This window comes from Dipteris shenzhenensis, chromosome 10 (assembly GCF_047967505.1).
Source record: "Dipteris shenzhenensis isolate YYH24624 ecotype China chromosome 10, Dip_SZ_1.0, whole genome shotgun sequence".
Lineage (NCBI taxonomy): Eukaryota > Viridiplantae > Streptophyta > Polypodiopsida > Gleicheniales > Dipteridaceae > Dipteris > Dipteris shenzhenensis.
In genome coordinates, this window is record NC_141605.1 from 41,926,807 (window position 1) to 41,944,296 (window position 17,490).

Sequence of the window (17,490 nt, forward strand, 5' to 3'; positions counted from 1 at the left end):
AAGTTGACCAAGAGTCTTATTTCAGTGGGTCAACTAGATGATGCTGGTTTTCACACCACTTTTGGCTTTCAGAGTTGGAAAATTCAAAAGGGCTCTATGCTTTTAACCAGGGGTGCTAAATGTGGGACTTTGTATCCCTTACATGTATCAGGGGTATTTGATCATGTTGTTGTAATAACCGAGCAGCCAAGCACTTCTCTGTGGCATTACAGGTTGGGGCACATGAGCTAGAATGGAATGAAACTCTTATGCCGTTTGGGTTATGTACCGCATTTGAGTTTCTCTGATTTTGAATTTTGTGAGCACTGTCTCTTTGGGAAGCAAACTAAATCAGCCCATAAAAGAAGGGGAAAGAAAGAGTTTGAAAAGCTTGATTTGGTGCATTCAGACGTATGTGGTCCCATGCCTACACGGTCATTAGGCGGGGCTGAATACTATGTGACATTCATTGATGATGCAACTAGGAAAGTGTGGGCTTATGCTATAGCTCGGAAGAGTGATGTGTTCCAAGTATTTCAGAAATGGCTGGCCTTGGTTGAGAATCAGTCAGGTAGAACGCTTAAATGCCTACGGACTGACAATGGTGGAGAGTATCTCTCTCATGACTTTCAGCATTTCTGTGATACACGTGGGATTAAGAGGGAGCTCACATCCCCTCATACTCCAGAGCAAAATCCAGTTGCAGAAAAGATGAACCGTACCATTCAAGAAAGGTTGCAATGCATGCTTTCGAATGCAAGTCTTTCTGGTGGTTTTTGGGCTGAGGCAATGAAGACTGCAGTGCATGTGATCAATAGATTACCTAGTAAGAGTTTGGATGGTGGTATTCTTGAAGAGGTATGGAGTGGCAAGAAGCCCTCTTACTCTCATTTGTGTATATTTGGGTGTGAGGCATATGCACATGTGCCAAAAGAGCTTCGAAAGAAGCTGGATCCTAAGTCTAGGAAATGCATCTTTCTGGGTTATGGTGAATGTGGAGAGATGGGCTATCGTCTCTGCGATCCAGAAGCAAAGAAGATCATACGCAGCCATGATGTAGTCTTCAATGAGAAGAAGATGCATAAGGCACCCATGAGGGATGTGGAAATGAGGAGAATCACTTTCCAGGATGTGAATCCACCTACATATGTTGATAGACAGCAAGCTGTTCATGCACCAAATGTGCAAGAAATGGTACCACCAAGTACTTCCATAGGTATACAATCAAGGGTAAATGATGAATCATCTATTGGTGGAAATGATGAGCCAAATGTGGCTGATATGTAGGTGGGACAGCAAGCTGAAATGCCCTTGAGAAGATCGTCTAGAGTGTCTAGACCGCCTGATAAGTTTATTCCAGGGGTAGACTATGTGATGCTTACTGAGATTGCAGGGAGCCTTCTTGCTACAAAGAGGCTATGATGCGCGAGGATCAACGCAAGTGGGAGTATGCTATGCAATCAGAGATGAGTTCACTTATGAAGAATAAGACTTGGGACTTAGTTTCTTTGCCACATGGAAAGAAAGCATTGCCATGTAAATGGGTCTACAAAATGAAGGTCACAGGTGATGATGTGCCTAGGTACAAGGCCCGTTTGGTTGCTAAAGGGTTCAAGCAAGAGAAGGGTGTGGACTTTGATGAGATATTCTCTCCAATTGTGAAGATGACCATACTTAGATGCATGCTTGGACTAGTGGCAGTAGAGGATATGGAGCTTATGTAGATGGATGTCAAGACAACTTTCTTGCACGGGGATTTGCATGAGGAAATTTACATGGTGCAGCCGGAAGGCTTTGAAGAAAAGGGCAAAGAGCATTTAGTTTGCAAGCTGAAGAAAAGTCTCTATGGTCTTAAGCAAGCACCTAGAGAATGGTATCAGAAGTTTGATGCTTTCATTCGGTCCCAGGGATTTAGAAGGAGTGAAATTGATCACTGCCTCTACACTAAAAGAGCTAAGGATAATAGCCTGATAGTCTTGGCACTATATGTGGATGATATGCTATTGGCTAGCAAGAATACTTATGAGCTAGATGCATTAAATGCCAAGTTGCATAAGGCCTTTGATATGAAGGATTTGGGATTTGCAGGTCATATTCTTGGTATGCGCATCACGCGTGATCAGAGTAGGAAACTCCTTTGGCTTTCACAAAAAGAGTATGTTACAAAAGTATTGTAGCGTTTTAATATGGAGGGGGGGAAGGCAGTGAGTACTCCATTGCCTCCATATGTGAAACTGAGTCATACAGATAGTCCCAAATCAGATGAGGAAAGGGCCATGATGGCCAAGGTTCCTTATGCATCAGCAGTTGGGAGTCTTATGTATGCTATGATAGCTACTAGACCAGACATTGCATTTACAGTGGGAGTTGTTAGCCGGTATATGGCTAATCCAGGAAAGAGGCATTGGGAGGCAGTTAAGTGCATCATGAGGTACATGAAGGGTACCAAGGAGATGTGCATCTACTTTGGTAGAGGAGACATGCGTGTACTTGGGTACACAGATTCAGACTATGCAGGGCATGTGGATAGTAGGAGATCCACTTCTGGTTATGTGTTCACCTTTGCAGGTGGTGCAGTGTCGTGGATGTCTCGTGCACAGAAGTGCATTGCTTTGTCTACCACAGAGGCTGAGTATGTTGCAGCCAAAGAGGGTTGCAAGGAGGCTATATGGCTTAATCGGCTAGTGGGAGATTTGGGGATTCATGCACGTGTACCAACATTGCATAGTGATTCCATGAGTGCTATTCAGTTAGCACGGAATCTGGTCTTTCATGCAAAGACCAAACACATTGAGGTCAGGTACCATTTCATCATGGAGGTACTTGAGGACAAGCGCATAGAGCTTGTCAAGGTTCATACAGATGATAACCCTGCAGATATGCTAACGAAGAGTCTACCTAGTCAGCGGTTTGAGTATTGTCGTGTATTGATGGGCATTGGATAGTATGCTCACTGGTTGTTCTCCCTTAAAGGCACATTGTCCTTTAAGTGGGAGGTTGTGGGGGTTAAAGGTCACTGTGCCTTTACCCTGGTTATGTACAATACTCAAACACATATATAAATGAATGAAAAAGAAGATTAGGGTGGTTCTGCACCCACCAAAACTTGTGGCTCTCTATCTCTCTCTCGCTCTCTCTCTCTCCTTCTTCCGTTCTTGCTTCCGTTGAGAGCACTCTCACTCCCCTAAAGACAACATCTAAGATCATGAAGTTAAACACTCCAAGGGCATGCTTGCATTGTATGAAGGAGTACACTTTCCCTCCTTTTATAAAGCTTTTATAGATTCTAATTTATAGTAAAAAAAGAGTCGAGGGGAAATTCCCTTCTTAAATGCACTTCAAGTTCAATTGGACCATCATCCTCTTGTTTTCATCTACCTTGAGAAACTCTTTAATAGGTGTATCAGCTGCTCAGGTTTCTAGCAATATCGTTTGTTGAGCCAAGGATACTCTTACCGACTACATTTCTCCTCTCTCGCTATGTCTTGTTAGGACTTCTAACTAGCTTCAGTAATCTCTCTAATACACTTTACCATGTAGAGCTGAAACCTTAGAGCTTCTCCAAACATCCACAATGACACACTCGTGATATGATGAGAGAAAATGCACAATGTTCATCTAGAACAGAATAGGACCTTAATGATTTGCTCAGTAAGACAAAAGAGGAGGTGATCAAAGGGCATATGCCTATTAAGTGTAGCATTGTTGACTCTACCATGCTTTGTTGTGCTTGGTAACTCTCACATTCTTGAAATTCTATGCCACCCTTGTATCTTCTATGATCCTCTGTCCTCTCTCAGAACATCACTCATGTTGCCTCGACGACAGGTCACCATGACCCTTATATGTAGCTTGAGTCTTCAAACTGTCAAGCTCTTTTGAAATAGTTGACCCCCTCCACACAACATCTTACCTCTTGCTCAATTATCTGGCTGTATTCTCCTTAGCAAAGCATGTCTTTCCTTCATCATTTTGTTGCCCTTCCAATGCTCATGCTTATCCAGACAACAAAGTGTTCACTCTTCTTGCACAAATAACAAGCACCTCACACTTTTTGGAGCAACCCATGTCTTTTTGTGAGCTCCCTCCTATTGGCGACCCAATTGGTGTTGATTTTGAGCTCAAACAAGCTACTGGTTGACTGATTAGGGAGACACCTATTGGCATTTGTTGTGATTCTCTTACAACTACCCTTTTCTTCAAAGACAAGCACATCATGTGTGCTATTTGAGTGTAAGCTATCTTGTTTTTTGAGGTGTTTTCTCTAGATTGCTTTTAGTATAGGCCTTTATGCCCCAAGGATTTTTATTTCAAGTGAAGGCAATATACAATGGGTTGTTAACACTTGTCAAAGATAAGTAATGTGCCATATACTAGCCCATAATGGAGTTTTCATGTTGTGGGTATACTTATTCTCAAATTTGCAGTCAATATTTGACCAAGATTATCTCTTTTCAGATAATTTGGGGACATTGTAACGAAGTATGATAAGTTGTCCACACTAAGTGAGGTTGATAAGTTAGATGACTCCAACTATTCCTTGTCGTCATTTATGCTAAAAACTATTTTGGTTGGCAAAGGCCATGGGATATTGTTTGTGGGGATGAAGTGAGGCCTCACCTCCTCTGCTCATAGAGGACAAAAAGGGACTTAACTATCATGAATGCTTAGTATTTTTCTTTAGCTGCATTCTCAGTCAAGGGATTGCATTCTCAGTCAAGAGACATGTAAGCACCTTTGACAAAGCTGTTCTACAGAACGAGGCTCCAACCCTCACCTTCGTGGGGATGTAAATGTTGAGGATTCCTAGCCTAGAACCCTCAATGTATAGGCAAACCCAAAGGGCTCGTCCAGGGACCAATGAGTCATGATCGCTCACACTGGAAAGTAAAGAGGCACCAATAGAGATGCAAACACCCTCGCTATGACCATGCTTATCAATTGAAGGCTCCCAGTAAGTATCAGAATAGACCTAGCTACTTGCTGTGCATATAACTTGTGTTCCTACAATAGAAGCACATCAGTGTGACCAACCAATATTAGCTCGAACTCCTATCGAAGCACCAACTTCCTGAGGCCATAGTTCTCATCGACTCCCACTTTCCCATGCCATCCATCATCTCATTGCCACCTCCCTTCATCTTTGTGGCATGTAGGGTGTGGGATGGGGCTCTTCGGGTGGGACTTTAGCTTGGGTGGGGTTTTTGCTTAACATAAGTAGCATGTTGTGGGCTATGGGTGGGGTTTATGCTCAGTACATGGCATGATGGGAGTTAGCAGAGGGTGGGGGGACTCAGGTGGGGTTTGCAACTTTTTGCTCAACATGTCTGCATATTGCGAGGCAAGCCGGGTTGGGTTTTGGTCGCTCCACATCGGGCGTGCACTCGGTGTGCAACTCGACATGCATGGCATGATGGGGGCCAGCAAAGGGTAGGCGGGCGAGGCTGAGGGGGAGTGTTGGAGATGAGGGTGGGCTACAAGTCGGGTCTTCTTTCATGCCACCAAGGGGGATGTATTTTTGTCAATTTGCCATATTCAAGCATGCATACGAAGCTGGCACGCCTCGTAAACTAGCACGACTTGCAATGTCTACACTTCCTTATGCTACATACCACAAGATATGTGTTGATATCTTAACACCGTGTTTTGATGGTACCTTAGAAGCATAGCACTATCAACAAATTATAGCCAAACCCCCCAGCATTGCATACAAGCTAAAGATAGGGGCAGCCATTATAGAATAGGTTTTACAAGATAGACCACCTTGATGGATTGCCACAATCTCAGCATCACATCATGCATGCTTTCATGGCCTTCAATATCTATGATTTCATAGTCGCCGAATAGGGCCCCCCAATGAAAATTTGGGGTGTATTAATTAATTAGTTTCGATGGCTTGCGCGTGCAAATTCTCAATTAACCTAAGCTAGTGGCGTGACATGCATTCGATTATCATAAGGCTTGGCGAATCAAAAAATGAAGTTTCCAGAAGCCACATGAGCCATTGCGGCAGCTTCCTGGAGAAGCTTCTACTCTCCAGAAGCTTCTACAGGTTGCTATAAAGAGCAGGCTAGGTTGGGAGAAGGGTAGACGATAAGGGGGGCTGTAAAAGCCTCCCAACCACTCCAATGAGTAGCAGTTTGAAGGAGGATGAAGAAGAAGCGAGGGCTGAGTACAGGGAGAGGGAGACTTAGGGAGAGTTGAGGGCTAAGAGGGAGGAAAAGGAGGGTTGGGCAGAGGGAGGGGAGAGAGGGAGGAGGAAGTGGGGAGGGCTAAGCGGAGGGAGGGAAAGGGAGGGATGAAAGAAGCATTGAGGCGGAGAGGAGAGGGCTGAACGGAAGGAGAGGTAGGGGCTGAGCGGAAAGGCAGCAAAGCAGAGGTAGTAGAGAGGTGGAGCGGAGGCAACAGAGGTATAGGGGAGGGGAGGCTAAACAAAGAGAAAGAGAGAGAGGTGGGGAGAAGGGAGAGTGGGAGAGGGATGAGAGTGGAGAGCCATGAGGATGAAGCGAGGGAGGGAGAGGTTGCGAGTGGAGAGCAGTGAGACGGAGGGAGAAGCTGCGAGTGGAGAGTGGTGGAGGGGAGACGTAGGAGGCAGAGAGATTACGCAGTTAGTTAATTAAAATTTAGAGCTAGGTTAATCGACCAATTGAGGGGGAGCGAAAACACAAGCACTAATTAATTAATTGATTTCGAGCAGAGGAGCGAATAGGAGCGACTTGTGTCTTTCAACAAAGAACCATCACCATCATATAGTACTTGTAAACCATCACATTGTCTTGGAATGCACCATGGTTGTCATGCCTCATGAACATCAATGTTTCCACCTCATCATTAATAGGTACATGGCATCATAGGTATGGGACGGTCTTACCAATGTCATAAGTGGTGACATGGCATTGTCTAATCCTTACATAGAGAGATGCCATCCGCGCAATGGTTACAATGCTAAAACCATATGCTAGAGTGTGATTGATAAAATAAATCACTAGTGCGGCTTTGTACTACAAGGCTCATCATTAGGAATACAAGCGGGGAGCGAGTAGGGGGCTAACCCTAAACCTCAAAGAATTTTATAAAAAGGAAAAAAAGTGCTCCATGTGGCATAGACCACTAAAATAGTATATGCATAAAACCACCTTGAAGCTTGCAGTTGGTGTTGGTCACATAAGAATGCGCATGTGGATGTTGATCTTGATTAGCCAAAAAGAGAAGGGAAAAACAACAACCGAGATACAAATCACCCTACCCACACAAGCTTCGAGCTCCATGAATGCCATTGCTCAAGCCAATTCCGAGTTCAAACACTCATGCAAAGTGAGATTGGTCGAGGTCGAAGACGTCTCTTCACAATTCCGAAAACATGATAAAGAAGCAATAGCCATAGACGGGGTGCTGGACTATAAATATGGTTCTGCATGCATTAACTTGGCACACATTGACTAAAATTGAAACCATATCTCAATTTTTGGCAAGAATATCTAGTTTGATCCTCTTTGAGCACTCGTAGACATACTCATTTTCTTCACAACAAGAAAATTAACACAAAAATTCATGCATTAAGGCTTTAGCAAGAGCAAGGGGATGTAATCCTAATTGGCATCACTCAATGCCTATGTAGGGGAGTTAGCATCTCAATTGTGCAAATTCATCCTAGGAATCTAGCCAGTACAAGTTCAAGTTCCAATTTTACTGATATGCTAATCAGAAGTTTTGATAATGTCGATTTGTATGCATTGGAATGCTCCTAAGTTCCAATGTGGCCTCTCCTTGCTCTCCTTCAGAATAAAAAATGACACGACAATTACAGAGTGGTCATGCCTACCTGTTGGATCGGCAAATCGCCTTGTTGTGACCTAACTGTGTTTGGATGAGAATAGCCACGTGAGATATCTTCTTTGCATACTATGGTGGAGATGCCGCCTAGTGGCTCTCCATATTGGAGAGTAATACTGCCATCTGCCAGTTTTGCACCCTTATTCTTCTAAAAAGTAAAGTAATAAATGTTTGAAGTTCCGAATCTCTGGATGGCAACCTTCCTCTGGAAAGGGGCCGATATTTCGATGGTCCATGTGAAGCACTTGGTAGGTTTGCTGTGTTTAATGTTGGAGTCAGAGCATTGCAACGTCACAACCAGGGGCATGGCCTTACGGATCTTGCGGGATGAGAATCTTGGAGGATCCTTACTCTCTCTCTCTCTCTCTCTCTCTCTCCCTCTCCCGGCCGTGTTTAAACACAACAGACCACTTGTAGGTCCACTGTGTTTAATGTCGGAGTCATGGCGCTCCAACGTCACAACCAGGGGCATGGCGTGATGGCTCTCTTATGGATCTTGCATCATGGATCCTCGAAGATTCTAGAATCTTGGAGGAATTCTCTCTCTCTCTCTCTCTCTCTCTCTCTCTCTCTCTCTCTCCCCTCTCAATATGCCACATGCAATAATCTTGGAGGATTCAGGTCTCTCTCTCTCTCTCCTTTCTCTCTCTTTCTCCTCTCAATGTGCCGTATGCAATAACCTTGGGTGCCTTAGTGTTTTCTTCAGACCCTCTAAACTTTATCATTCTCCAAAATGCTCGATACCTCTCAGCAGATTTTAGTGAGGGACGGATGGATACCCCGGAATCCCCCAATCGATGCCCAACATTTCAACCCTCCGTCTTCAAGTATTCAGCCCGTCGTCTGCAGCTTGGTTGCCTCCCAGCTCAGCACCTCCACCACTGCCACAGAAGGTGAGCATGCGTTTCTGAGAGATTGGGAAGAGATTAGCACGCTGCAGCCCCACGTATTTTTATTTTCCCGCTTTTTTGTGCACGCAGATCAAGCCATGGGGTTGTCTCTACCCGATCCTTTGCAGTATTCACACGATCCCTTTAACACAGTAAGTTTATGTTTTTATTTCTGAGAAAAGCATACAAGACTCTTGCTTTGGTCTCTCAGTCGGAATTCGTTGATTATGACAGAGAATTACGACGGACCCTGACTTTGTGCATGGTACCACGAAGGGCTGGTGGAACCCTTCCTGTGTGGAGCTGTCCAAACCAAGCTCCTATTCTTGGAAGGCAATCATATCAGCTCATGTGAAGCTTGGACAGAACCACAAAGCTATCACACTGTACCACGAAATGCAGAAGTCTGGTGTTGAACCAAATGGCCATGTATATGTTGATATCTTGAAAGCATGTTCCACCATAGCATTCCCAGAGGAAGGCAGGCAGGTTCACACTAACATCATTGACAATGGATTCGAGTCTGATGTTTTTGTGGGTAGCAGCCTGATTGACATGTATGCCAAATGCAAGAGGCTGGATGACGCACATAGAATCTTTAATAGACTACCAAAACGAAATGTAGTTACATGGAGTGCATTGATTGCAGCGTATGCTCAGCGTGGGTGTGCTGAGGAGGCTCTTCAACTGTTCAAGCAAATGCAACAGGAGGGCATGCAGCCAAATCAGGTCACGTTTGTTTCCCTTCTGAAAGCATGTTCTGGTATAGCAGCTCAAGATCGAGGCAAATGGATTCATGACCAGATTATTGAAAAGGGGTTAGAAGTGGACCTCTATATTGGCAGCACCCTTGTTGATTTGTACGCCAAATGCGGGGACTTCAAGGATGCTCAGGTATTGTTTGATAGATTGCCTAGGCGAGACATCGCCACATGGAGTGCATTAATTGCAGGGTATGCAAAGCATGGTTATGGTCATGAGGCTCTCCAGCTCTTCCAGCAAATGGCACAGAATGGTCTGGTGCCTGACAGGGTCACATTTATTTGCGCTTTGCAATCATGTTCCAGCATAGCAGCCCATGAGCACGGCAAACAGATCCACATGCAAATCATTAAAAATGGGTTTGAATCGGATTTGCGTATTGGCAGCTCTCTCATCGACATGTATGCCAAATGCGGAAGCCTTGAGAATGCATGCGTAGTGTTTGATCGGTCAACAAAGCGAAATGTGGTAACATGGAGTGCAATGATTGCGGGGTGTGCATTGCATAGCAATTACAGCTTGGCGTTGAGATTTTTTGAGGACATGCAGAGAGTAGGCTTAGAGCCAAATTGTGTGACATACCTTTGTCTTCTTTCAGCTTGCAGTCATGCGGGTCTGGTTGAAGAAGGTTGTGTATATTTTAAGATGATGCGAGAGGACCATGGCCTTGCACCTACACTCGTACATTATAATTCAATGGCTGACTTGCTTGGCCGAGCAGGTTTCGTGAATGAGGCAGAAGATTTGGTAGAGTGTCTTCCATTCCGACCTGATATTGTAGGATGGACATCTTTGCTTGGCTCCTGCAGTACCCACGGTTTTGTAGATATAGGCAGGAGATGCTTTGAACGCATTTTAATGGAAGGTGGATGCACTACTGCCTATGTGCTGATGTCAAACATCTACACAAATGCTGGCTTGCTGGAGGATGCAGAGAAGATAGAAGAGGTGAGGAGATCTGAAAATGTGTGAAAAAAGCCAGCAACGGCTTTTCTCGACATTGACAATCATGTGCATTCATTGATCTTCATGGGAGACAGCAGTCATCCATGGACTGATGATATATATGGAATGCTTAAAACTCAAAGCACACAAATGAGGGAGGAGGGATACGGACCACATGTGCATTTTGTTCTGGGATTGAAACCAGATGGTGAGATGGATGATGCCTTGTATGGACATTGTGAGAAATTGTCCATAGCTTTTGGGCTTATAAGAGCACGTCGAGGCACAACTTTATGAGTAGCAAAAAACCTTCGAGTGTGCTCTGACTATCATGATGCTACCAAGATAATATCAAAGATTGAAGTGCAAATCTCAGATGCCTACAGTAAACATCATTCAAGGATGGAAGCTGTTGTTGTAAAGGGTATCAATAGAACATATGCAATCTTAGAGGCTGGGACTGAAAATAAATACTTTTCCATAAACTTTTTACTTGAGAACTTGACCGAGACAATTCCCATTCCTTTCAATTTTTTGTTGTGTAACAAGAAGAGTTGAGCGTATGGGAACGGCAGAAGAAGAGGAAGTGAAACTTGTGTATTCCTAGATTTTAGATATTCTGTGAGATTAGATGTCAACTGTTGAACCCTCTCTATTAAGTTTTTCTTTTATGGAGCTGGTGCTTTGAAGCACACTGTCAACCTTGTATAGAATCAGAATGCCTGAACTGAGTGAATTGTTGTGGAGCCAGGATGCCTGTTGAGGAGATCATAAAGTTGTCCTGTGTTTCCGAAGTGGTTGCCTTTCTAACATTCTGTTTTTTGTGTTGTCCTTTGCTTTAAAGAGTCTCTGTGAATGTGTGTGTGTGTGTGTGAGAGAGAGAGAGAGAGAGAGAGAGAGAGAAGAGAAGGCACCCATGGAATCTTCTCTGGCCTTTTCAAAGGTGAATTAGTTGATCTTTAACATCATCATGTGTAACGTGCAGATGACTACTAATGCTATCTTCGACACAGGTCATCTCCTTGTCTAAGTGCGGAAGCCTATTCATAACTGAAAGGCAAATACTAAAGAGAGAGAGAAAAGACAAAGGGAAATGTAGCCCTAGATGCAGGATTGGGTTGGAATGCCCGACCTCCAAAGAGAGTATTTAGAGAGAGAGAGAGAGAGAGGGCACCTGTGGAATCTTCTCTGGCCTTTTCAAAGGTGAATAATTGATCATGTGTAACGTGCAGACGACTACTAATGCTATCTTCAACACAGCTCATCTCCTTGTCTAACTGCGGAAGCCTATTCGTAACTGAAAGGAAAATACTAAAAGAGAAAGAAAAGACAAAGGAAAAAGTAGCCCTAGACGCAGGATTGGGTTGGAATGCCCGCCCTCCAAACAGAGTATTTACTTCCTTCTAGCCCAATGCGGCTGGAATATGGAAGCCACACTTCAATAGTGGGAGAGCTGCATCATAGCCACAGCACAGGACAGTAGCTCATAGTCAGTTCCAGCCAGCAGTCTGTTGTATGGTTCACGTGGGCACATAGCATCCTTGCTCATTTTAGCAAGTGGAATGGCCAACCTGCAGGAGGCTATGATCTGCTTCCTAACCTAGCCATGATTTGCTGGATAGAAGCTTGCCACATCATCTGTAGAAGATGGATGTGACATCCCAACGGACATAAGTCGCAACACAGTCGAGTTGCATATTGCCTGTTGGTACTGTTTAAGGATCGTTGGATATCTTTGAAAGCTCATCATCTGACCAAACTGCCTCGAACCAACACCCTTTGTGCTTGAACTGGGTTGCATAAGTTGTTTGTATCTGTCTTGTGCCATGTGTGAACAATTTTCTGCTTCTTTGTGAGCTGAAGATAAAGCCAATTGCCTTCTTTGTAGGGAACCTCATGTTTGTGCTTGTTTTTCTAACGCTGGTACGACTCCTGTGGCTTGGCGATCTTGCTTTTCACTGAGCTCACTATGTCCTTGTAAGTTTCTGTGATTGAATCTGCTTCATACAACTTCTTTGTCGAGTGGGTGATCAAAGATTTGAACTGCGAACTGAATGCCACCTCATAGGGAGTGTGGCCTGTGCTCAAATTGATAGTGTCATCCAGCATTCTCCTCCCAAAAGTTTGGCTGATCACTCACACCAAAGAACTGGAATGGCTCAAAGGGTTGCCAACTGAGTCACTTCTTTCTGCCATTCAGCTGTAGTGGCAGTTGCACAAGGGAGTTTGTTAACAGTAATGCTGACCTGCACCCCTGCAGCCAAGACAAGGAGGCCATCTTCATACAGTATGAGCATTCGTTCCTAACGGACAATCTCCCTCTGATGTTTCCACCCAGCAGGCCAAAAGACACTGGATCGTGTGGATTCCCGGAGCCTCACAGTCCAACAAGAACCCATACAGACTTAGCAAGACATGGAGCTCAAATTAGACCGCCAGCTCGAGGAGCTAGGTTCATTTGACCGAGCAACTCCCCTTTGCAGCACCAATCCTTTTCGTTAAGAAGGCCGTTCAGTGTGATTGTGCGTCTGCTACTGGCCTTTGAACAAGGTCACATTGAAGACCGTTTACCCATGCCCTGGATCAGCTACAGTATGAGGCGCTGAAATAGCGTGGTCATGCCATTTTGGCAGACCAACAGGCCATTGACCTTAAATCTAATGATGCTACGTGTGCTGGAAGCATTGATTGATATGTGTGTATTTGTGCTTTTAGATGGCATTTCGGTTTTTTCCAGGACCATGGCTTGAGGGGTTGCATTTATAGGCAGGGAAGCCTTCCAGGTCCGCCTAGGTCAGTCTGCTGGCTGATCAGTTTGCGGAAATGTTGGATTGGTCCGAGTCTCCAATGTGGAAGATAAAGAATTGGTGCCACCTGGTTGCAAAAGGGATACGGGAGATCACTGAAGCCAAAGGATTAGGTGGATGCCATGAACAGCAACAGATCCTGTCGCAGATGTCAGAGACTGAGTGCTCAAAAATACTGAGGCACTATCAATGACCATGACTGTAATTCAGTGCTTTCACACATTCAGTAAGTGATGATTGCAAATGAGGATATAGGCGATTCCAAAGGATATATTTAGGACCAATAATGCTCCATGCATTATGACACTCCAAAGCTAGTTGTTCTTGTTGATGATTGCACAGAGGGCATTTGGGTACAGCCACTAGTGATGGTGAAAATTCTAAGAATGGCAGTGGTTGGTCAGAAAGTGGATAGCAGAGAGTTGGCCATGCTCGTGGCCGTAAACTTCCAAGGAGTTATGATGGTTTAGTGACAACTTTGATAGCTGGACAATGATTCGATGGGGTGACAAGTGATACACATCTTGTAATCTCTGATTGCTAAGTGCAAGAGCTATTTCTGGTGTTCACCACCCAACCACAGATTCCTTCATACATGTTCCAGTCCCTTGCCTTGTCGGCCTTCTGGTCCCTTTTTACCACGACCTTGTTAGAGAATAGAGTCACTTGCTACAGCCAACTCCTACACAACAGAATAGAGACGTCGGAGAGAATCAAGAACACACACTGTCACTTCAAATACCAACTCACTGTATGTGATGCATGTGAAGAAAAAGAATGCTTTTGACATGCAGAAAGTACATACAGATGTACAATTTCAAAAATCTCATATATAGGTGTCAAATCCAAGTACAAAAACCTGCCAAATCTGTACAACACCCTGCAGCAACACAAGCTGACGTGGGGCAGAAAACTCAGGCTCTATTCGCTAAATCTCTTGCTATAGACTTTTCCTAGATCACTGGGTGTCTCAAACAAGCTTCAATAGCTGCTCTAGATGAGTCCTGCTCACCCTCTTTGTTTTACAATAAGGCTCTTCTGCCGTAGTGAAAATCTACCTCTTTTGGAGTCCTTCGGTTAAGGATGGTGAAAATTGCACCATACCATAAGGGCGTAAGGTCAAACTTGACCGTAACCATAACTGTAACCCTAATATGTTAATATATATTCATCTTATAGTGTATAGTTAGCTATCTTCTGCACTCCACACGCTCCCCCAATTCTCTAACATAGTATTTAAGCCATTAATCGTCTATCCATTGTGAGAGTGTTCATCAAGGCTTATGTAATCCTTTCCTTTGGTCAAGGGAAAAGCCCTCATCCTTAAGGCATCTTCATTTTTATTTAGCTCTTCTTGTAAACCTCCCTTCACTTCAGTTTAGAGAGCTTTCCATTCTGCCTTACGGAGCTCAAGCTATCTCATTTAAGTGTTTAATGTGTCTTGCATTCATTCCCACCTTATGAGTTTAAACATTTTGTAAGGTTTTGAGATGGAGATATGGTTTTTTTCTTCCTAAGGTTTTGTGAGGCCATATTATTGCAAAGCCTTGTGGGAATCCTTTTCTCCCTTTGTTGCTTGAATGTGCCTTTAGAACTCTTTTGAAGAAGGAACCATGCATGGACTTCTATTGCACAAGCAACTATCTACGACAATAGCCAAGTCAACTACACAACCATGCCACAACTTCAAAGGATAAACGACAACACAAAATAAGAACTATGGGAGTAGTTTCAATGAAGCAAAGGGCACAACACATGCGTACATAACAAGTGCCTACAATGTCTCAACTGAGCATCAAAGAGTAGATAGTGCCTCTACTTAGCACGACGACCAACCACACAGACTACAAGGCAACTAAACAAGGAACGAGTGGGTAGTAGCAGTTGATTGCGATCGACTTAAACAACATAGCATGCAACGCCAGAGCTATCAATCAAACCTACAAATAGCCTACAAACGCAAACACAAGATGCTTGGCTAACTCAACCTCAACGAACAAAGCCAACACATATGATGAACGACCATAGAGATGCACAACTACTACTTAGCCTATATATAAAAGCAATGCATACAACAATGACACAACATAGACAAATGTAGATTGGAGCACTAAGTCAAGCTTCAGCAAGTCTGGTGCACCTTAGAGCAGACACAAATCACAACTACAGTGGCCTAAAGCAATAACAGGCATTGCTATGCAACAATGTTTTTTTCTTTTGAAGACCCCCCTTAAAAAGGGAGCACCTAGGTGGGCTATTCCGTAGGTTGGAAATCATATCATCCGTCTTGCCATTTGAACTAATTTGCTATATGAACCAATTGGGATTTGACTAGTCTTTGTAATCAACTTCATGGATGTTAGTTTCGTTAACAAGCTAAACCTTTGTATTGGTGTCAAAAGTTTGCATGCCCTAATTTAAAAAAATGTTTGAAAGATTCACGACGATTTGAAACTTTTATGCAAAAAAATGTAAAGTTTCGCAAAGATTTACACATTTTCCTTTAAATTCGAAAGAAAAAATATAAAAGTGTGCTACATCCTATTGATATTGTGAAACTAAAAAAATGCAATCGAGATAATTTTGCCAAGATTTTATATTAATATATAATCATAGCTACGATAAACATCTATGATCAACATATACTTAAAAAAAAAAGAAACAATGCCACGGTCGCCTTAGCTTTTTGTACCAAACTCAAATGACCACCTAATTTTTTAACATTCACCTTTAAAAAAAGTATTGCCAAGCAGCAATGCTACAATGCATGACTCAACAACAGACCATCAACCAAAAAATGCCCACTTCTAGTTTCCTAGCTACCTCATTTGTTTCACGCCTATTTTCTTTCTCATCAGATAGAAACTCTTCTCCTCTCATTTCTAGTTGTGGAATTTCCCTCTTTTTTGTCAGTTCAATTCCACGTAGCTCAACCTCTATAGAAATCCTCAAAATGTTGAGTTTGTGTAGAAGGTAGAACGAGGGAACATGAACCATTATTATAGTCACCCAACTTGCAATCACTATATCTATAATTTGTGCTTCTAGAACATAAAACTCTTCATTAATGGGGGATGACTACGGCAATATGTTCATCTCCTCCTCAAAATCCCTACCAATTGCCTCATAGCAAGCCTATCATCCTCAACTTCGTAGCTCGCGATAACCCATGTGGCAGATATCGCGCATCAGAGGTGCCACTTGGTAGTACATATCCACATCAATCTAACACGTGAAAAAGCCACATTAGAACTGCACCCTCAAATGCCTTATTAATAAGGCTAGTTAGCTATCACAATCATCATAAAAAAACACGTCATCACATGCCAAATCAACAACTACCATTTCATCACATGCCACATCAATAGCCATGTCAGTAAAACTAGCATGCCACCACATGTCATGTCATAATGCCACATCCATATGCTACATCCTCATGTGTCACCTACAATGCCACATAGGAATGCTTTGTAAACGTGTAAACACACTGTGCCACATCATCATTTCGACCACTCTCCTTGGATAAAGTTTGGAAAGTTTTAAAATGGCAATAACTTTTGATTCTTAAGGAATTTCGCAAGTTGCAGAAAGTAACAGATCATGCTCTATGCAATGATCACATCAAACAATTACCCATGATTTAGAATCATTTCAATCCTTATACTTGGAACCACCTTGTGATCCATTGTAGCCTCTTCATCACAACACTTAAAATAAATGACAAAAAAATTTTAGTCGCATTATGCGTCAACGTGTAGTTCAAATGTAAACTAGCACAACCTTAGAGGAGATCCAGCTCCACCAATTCAAGTGAGCCATTGCCTGAACCACCCGATTATTTCCCATTGTGTTAGTTCATTAGTTTTCTATCATCCGTGTTCACACCCACATATCTAACATAGATCGACACCTTAGCAGTTAGCAATTCATCACATTGGAGATATATAACACTTGGCATTGTGATCTCCCTATCGGATTCAGGAAAGTCGCACACATCTGCGCACACAAATTACCCATGTAAAGTCACATTGTTGAATATTTTTTGGCATTGGTCCCTATATTAGCTTGGTACATCCTCTTGGATATTTGAATATCTTGACAAATTATTGTCAACCATTATCACATTGTGTGCTTGATCTTTAGCACATGTTCTTTCATCAAGTACACACAATTTTTGAGTACTCCTCCCACATCCATGCCGATTGGATCACGATTTACACAACTTCTTATTTTGAGAGCGTATTACAACTGGACAGGTTCATCATAATCCCCAA

General features: G+C 43.2%; 1 protein-coding gene across 1 annotated transcript; it reads left to right on the forward strand.

Annotated features, from left to right (window-relative positions):
• Window positions 1–8,418: 8,418 nt before the first annotated feature.
• LOC147897845 (pentatricopeptide repeat-containing protein At2g13600-like) lies at window positions 8,419–11,080 on the forward strand. Its single transcript, XM_087380497.1, has 3 exons — window positions 8,419–8,705; window positions 8,793–8,854; window positions 8,937–11,080. Exons 1-3 carry the CDS (start codon window positions 8,546–8,548, stop codon window positions 10,434–10,436), a joined length of 1,722 nt encoding a protein of 573 aa, XP_087236623.1. The 5' UTR covers window positions 8,419–8,545; the 3' UTR covers window positions 10,437–11,080.
• Window positions 11,081–17,490: the final 6,410 nt, after the last annotated feature.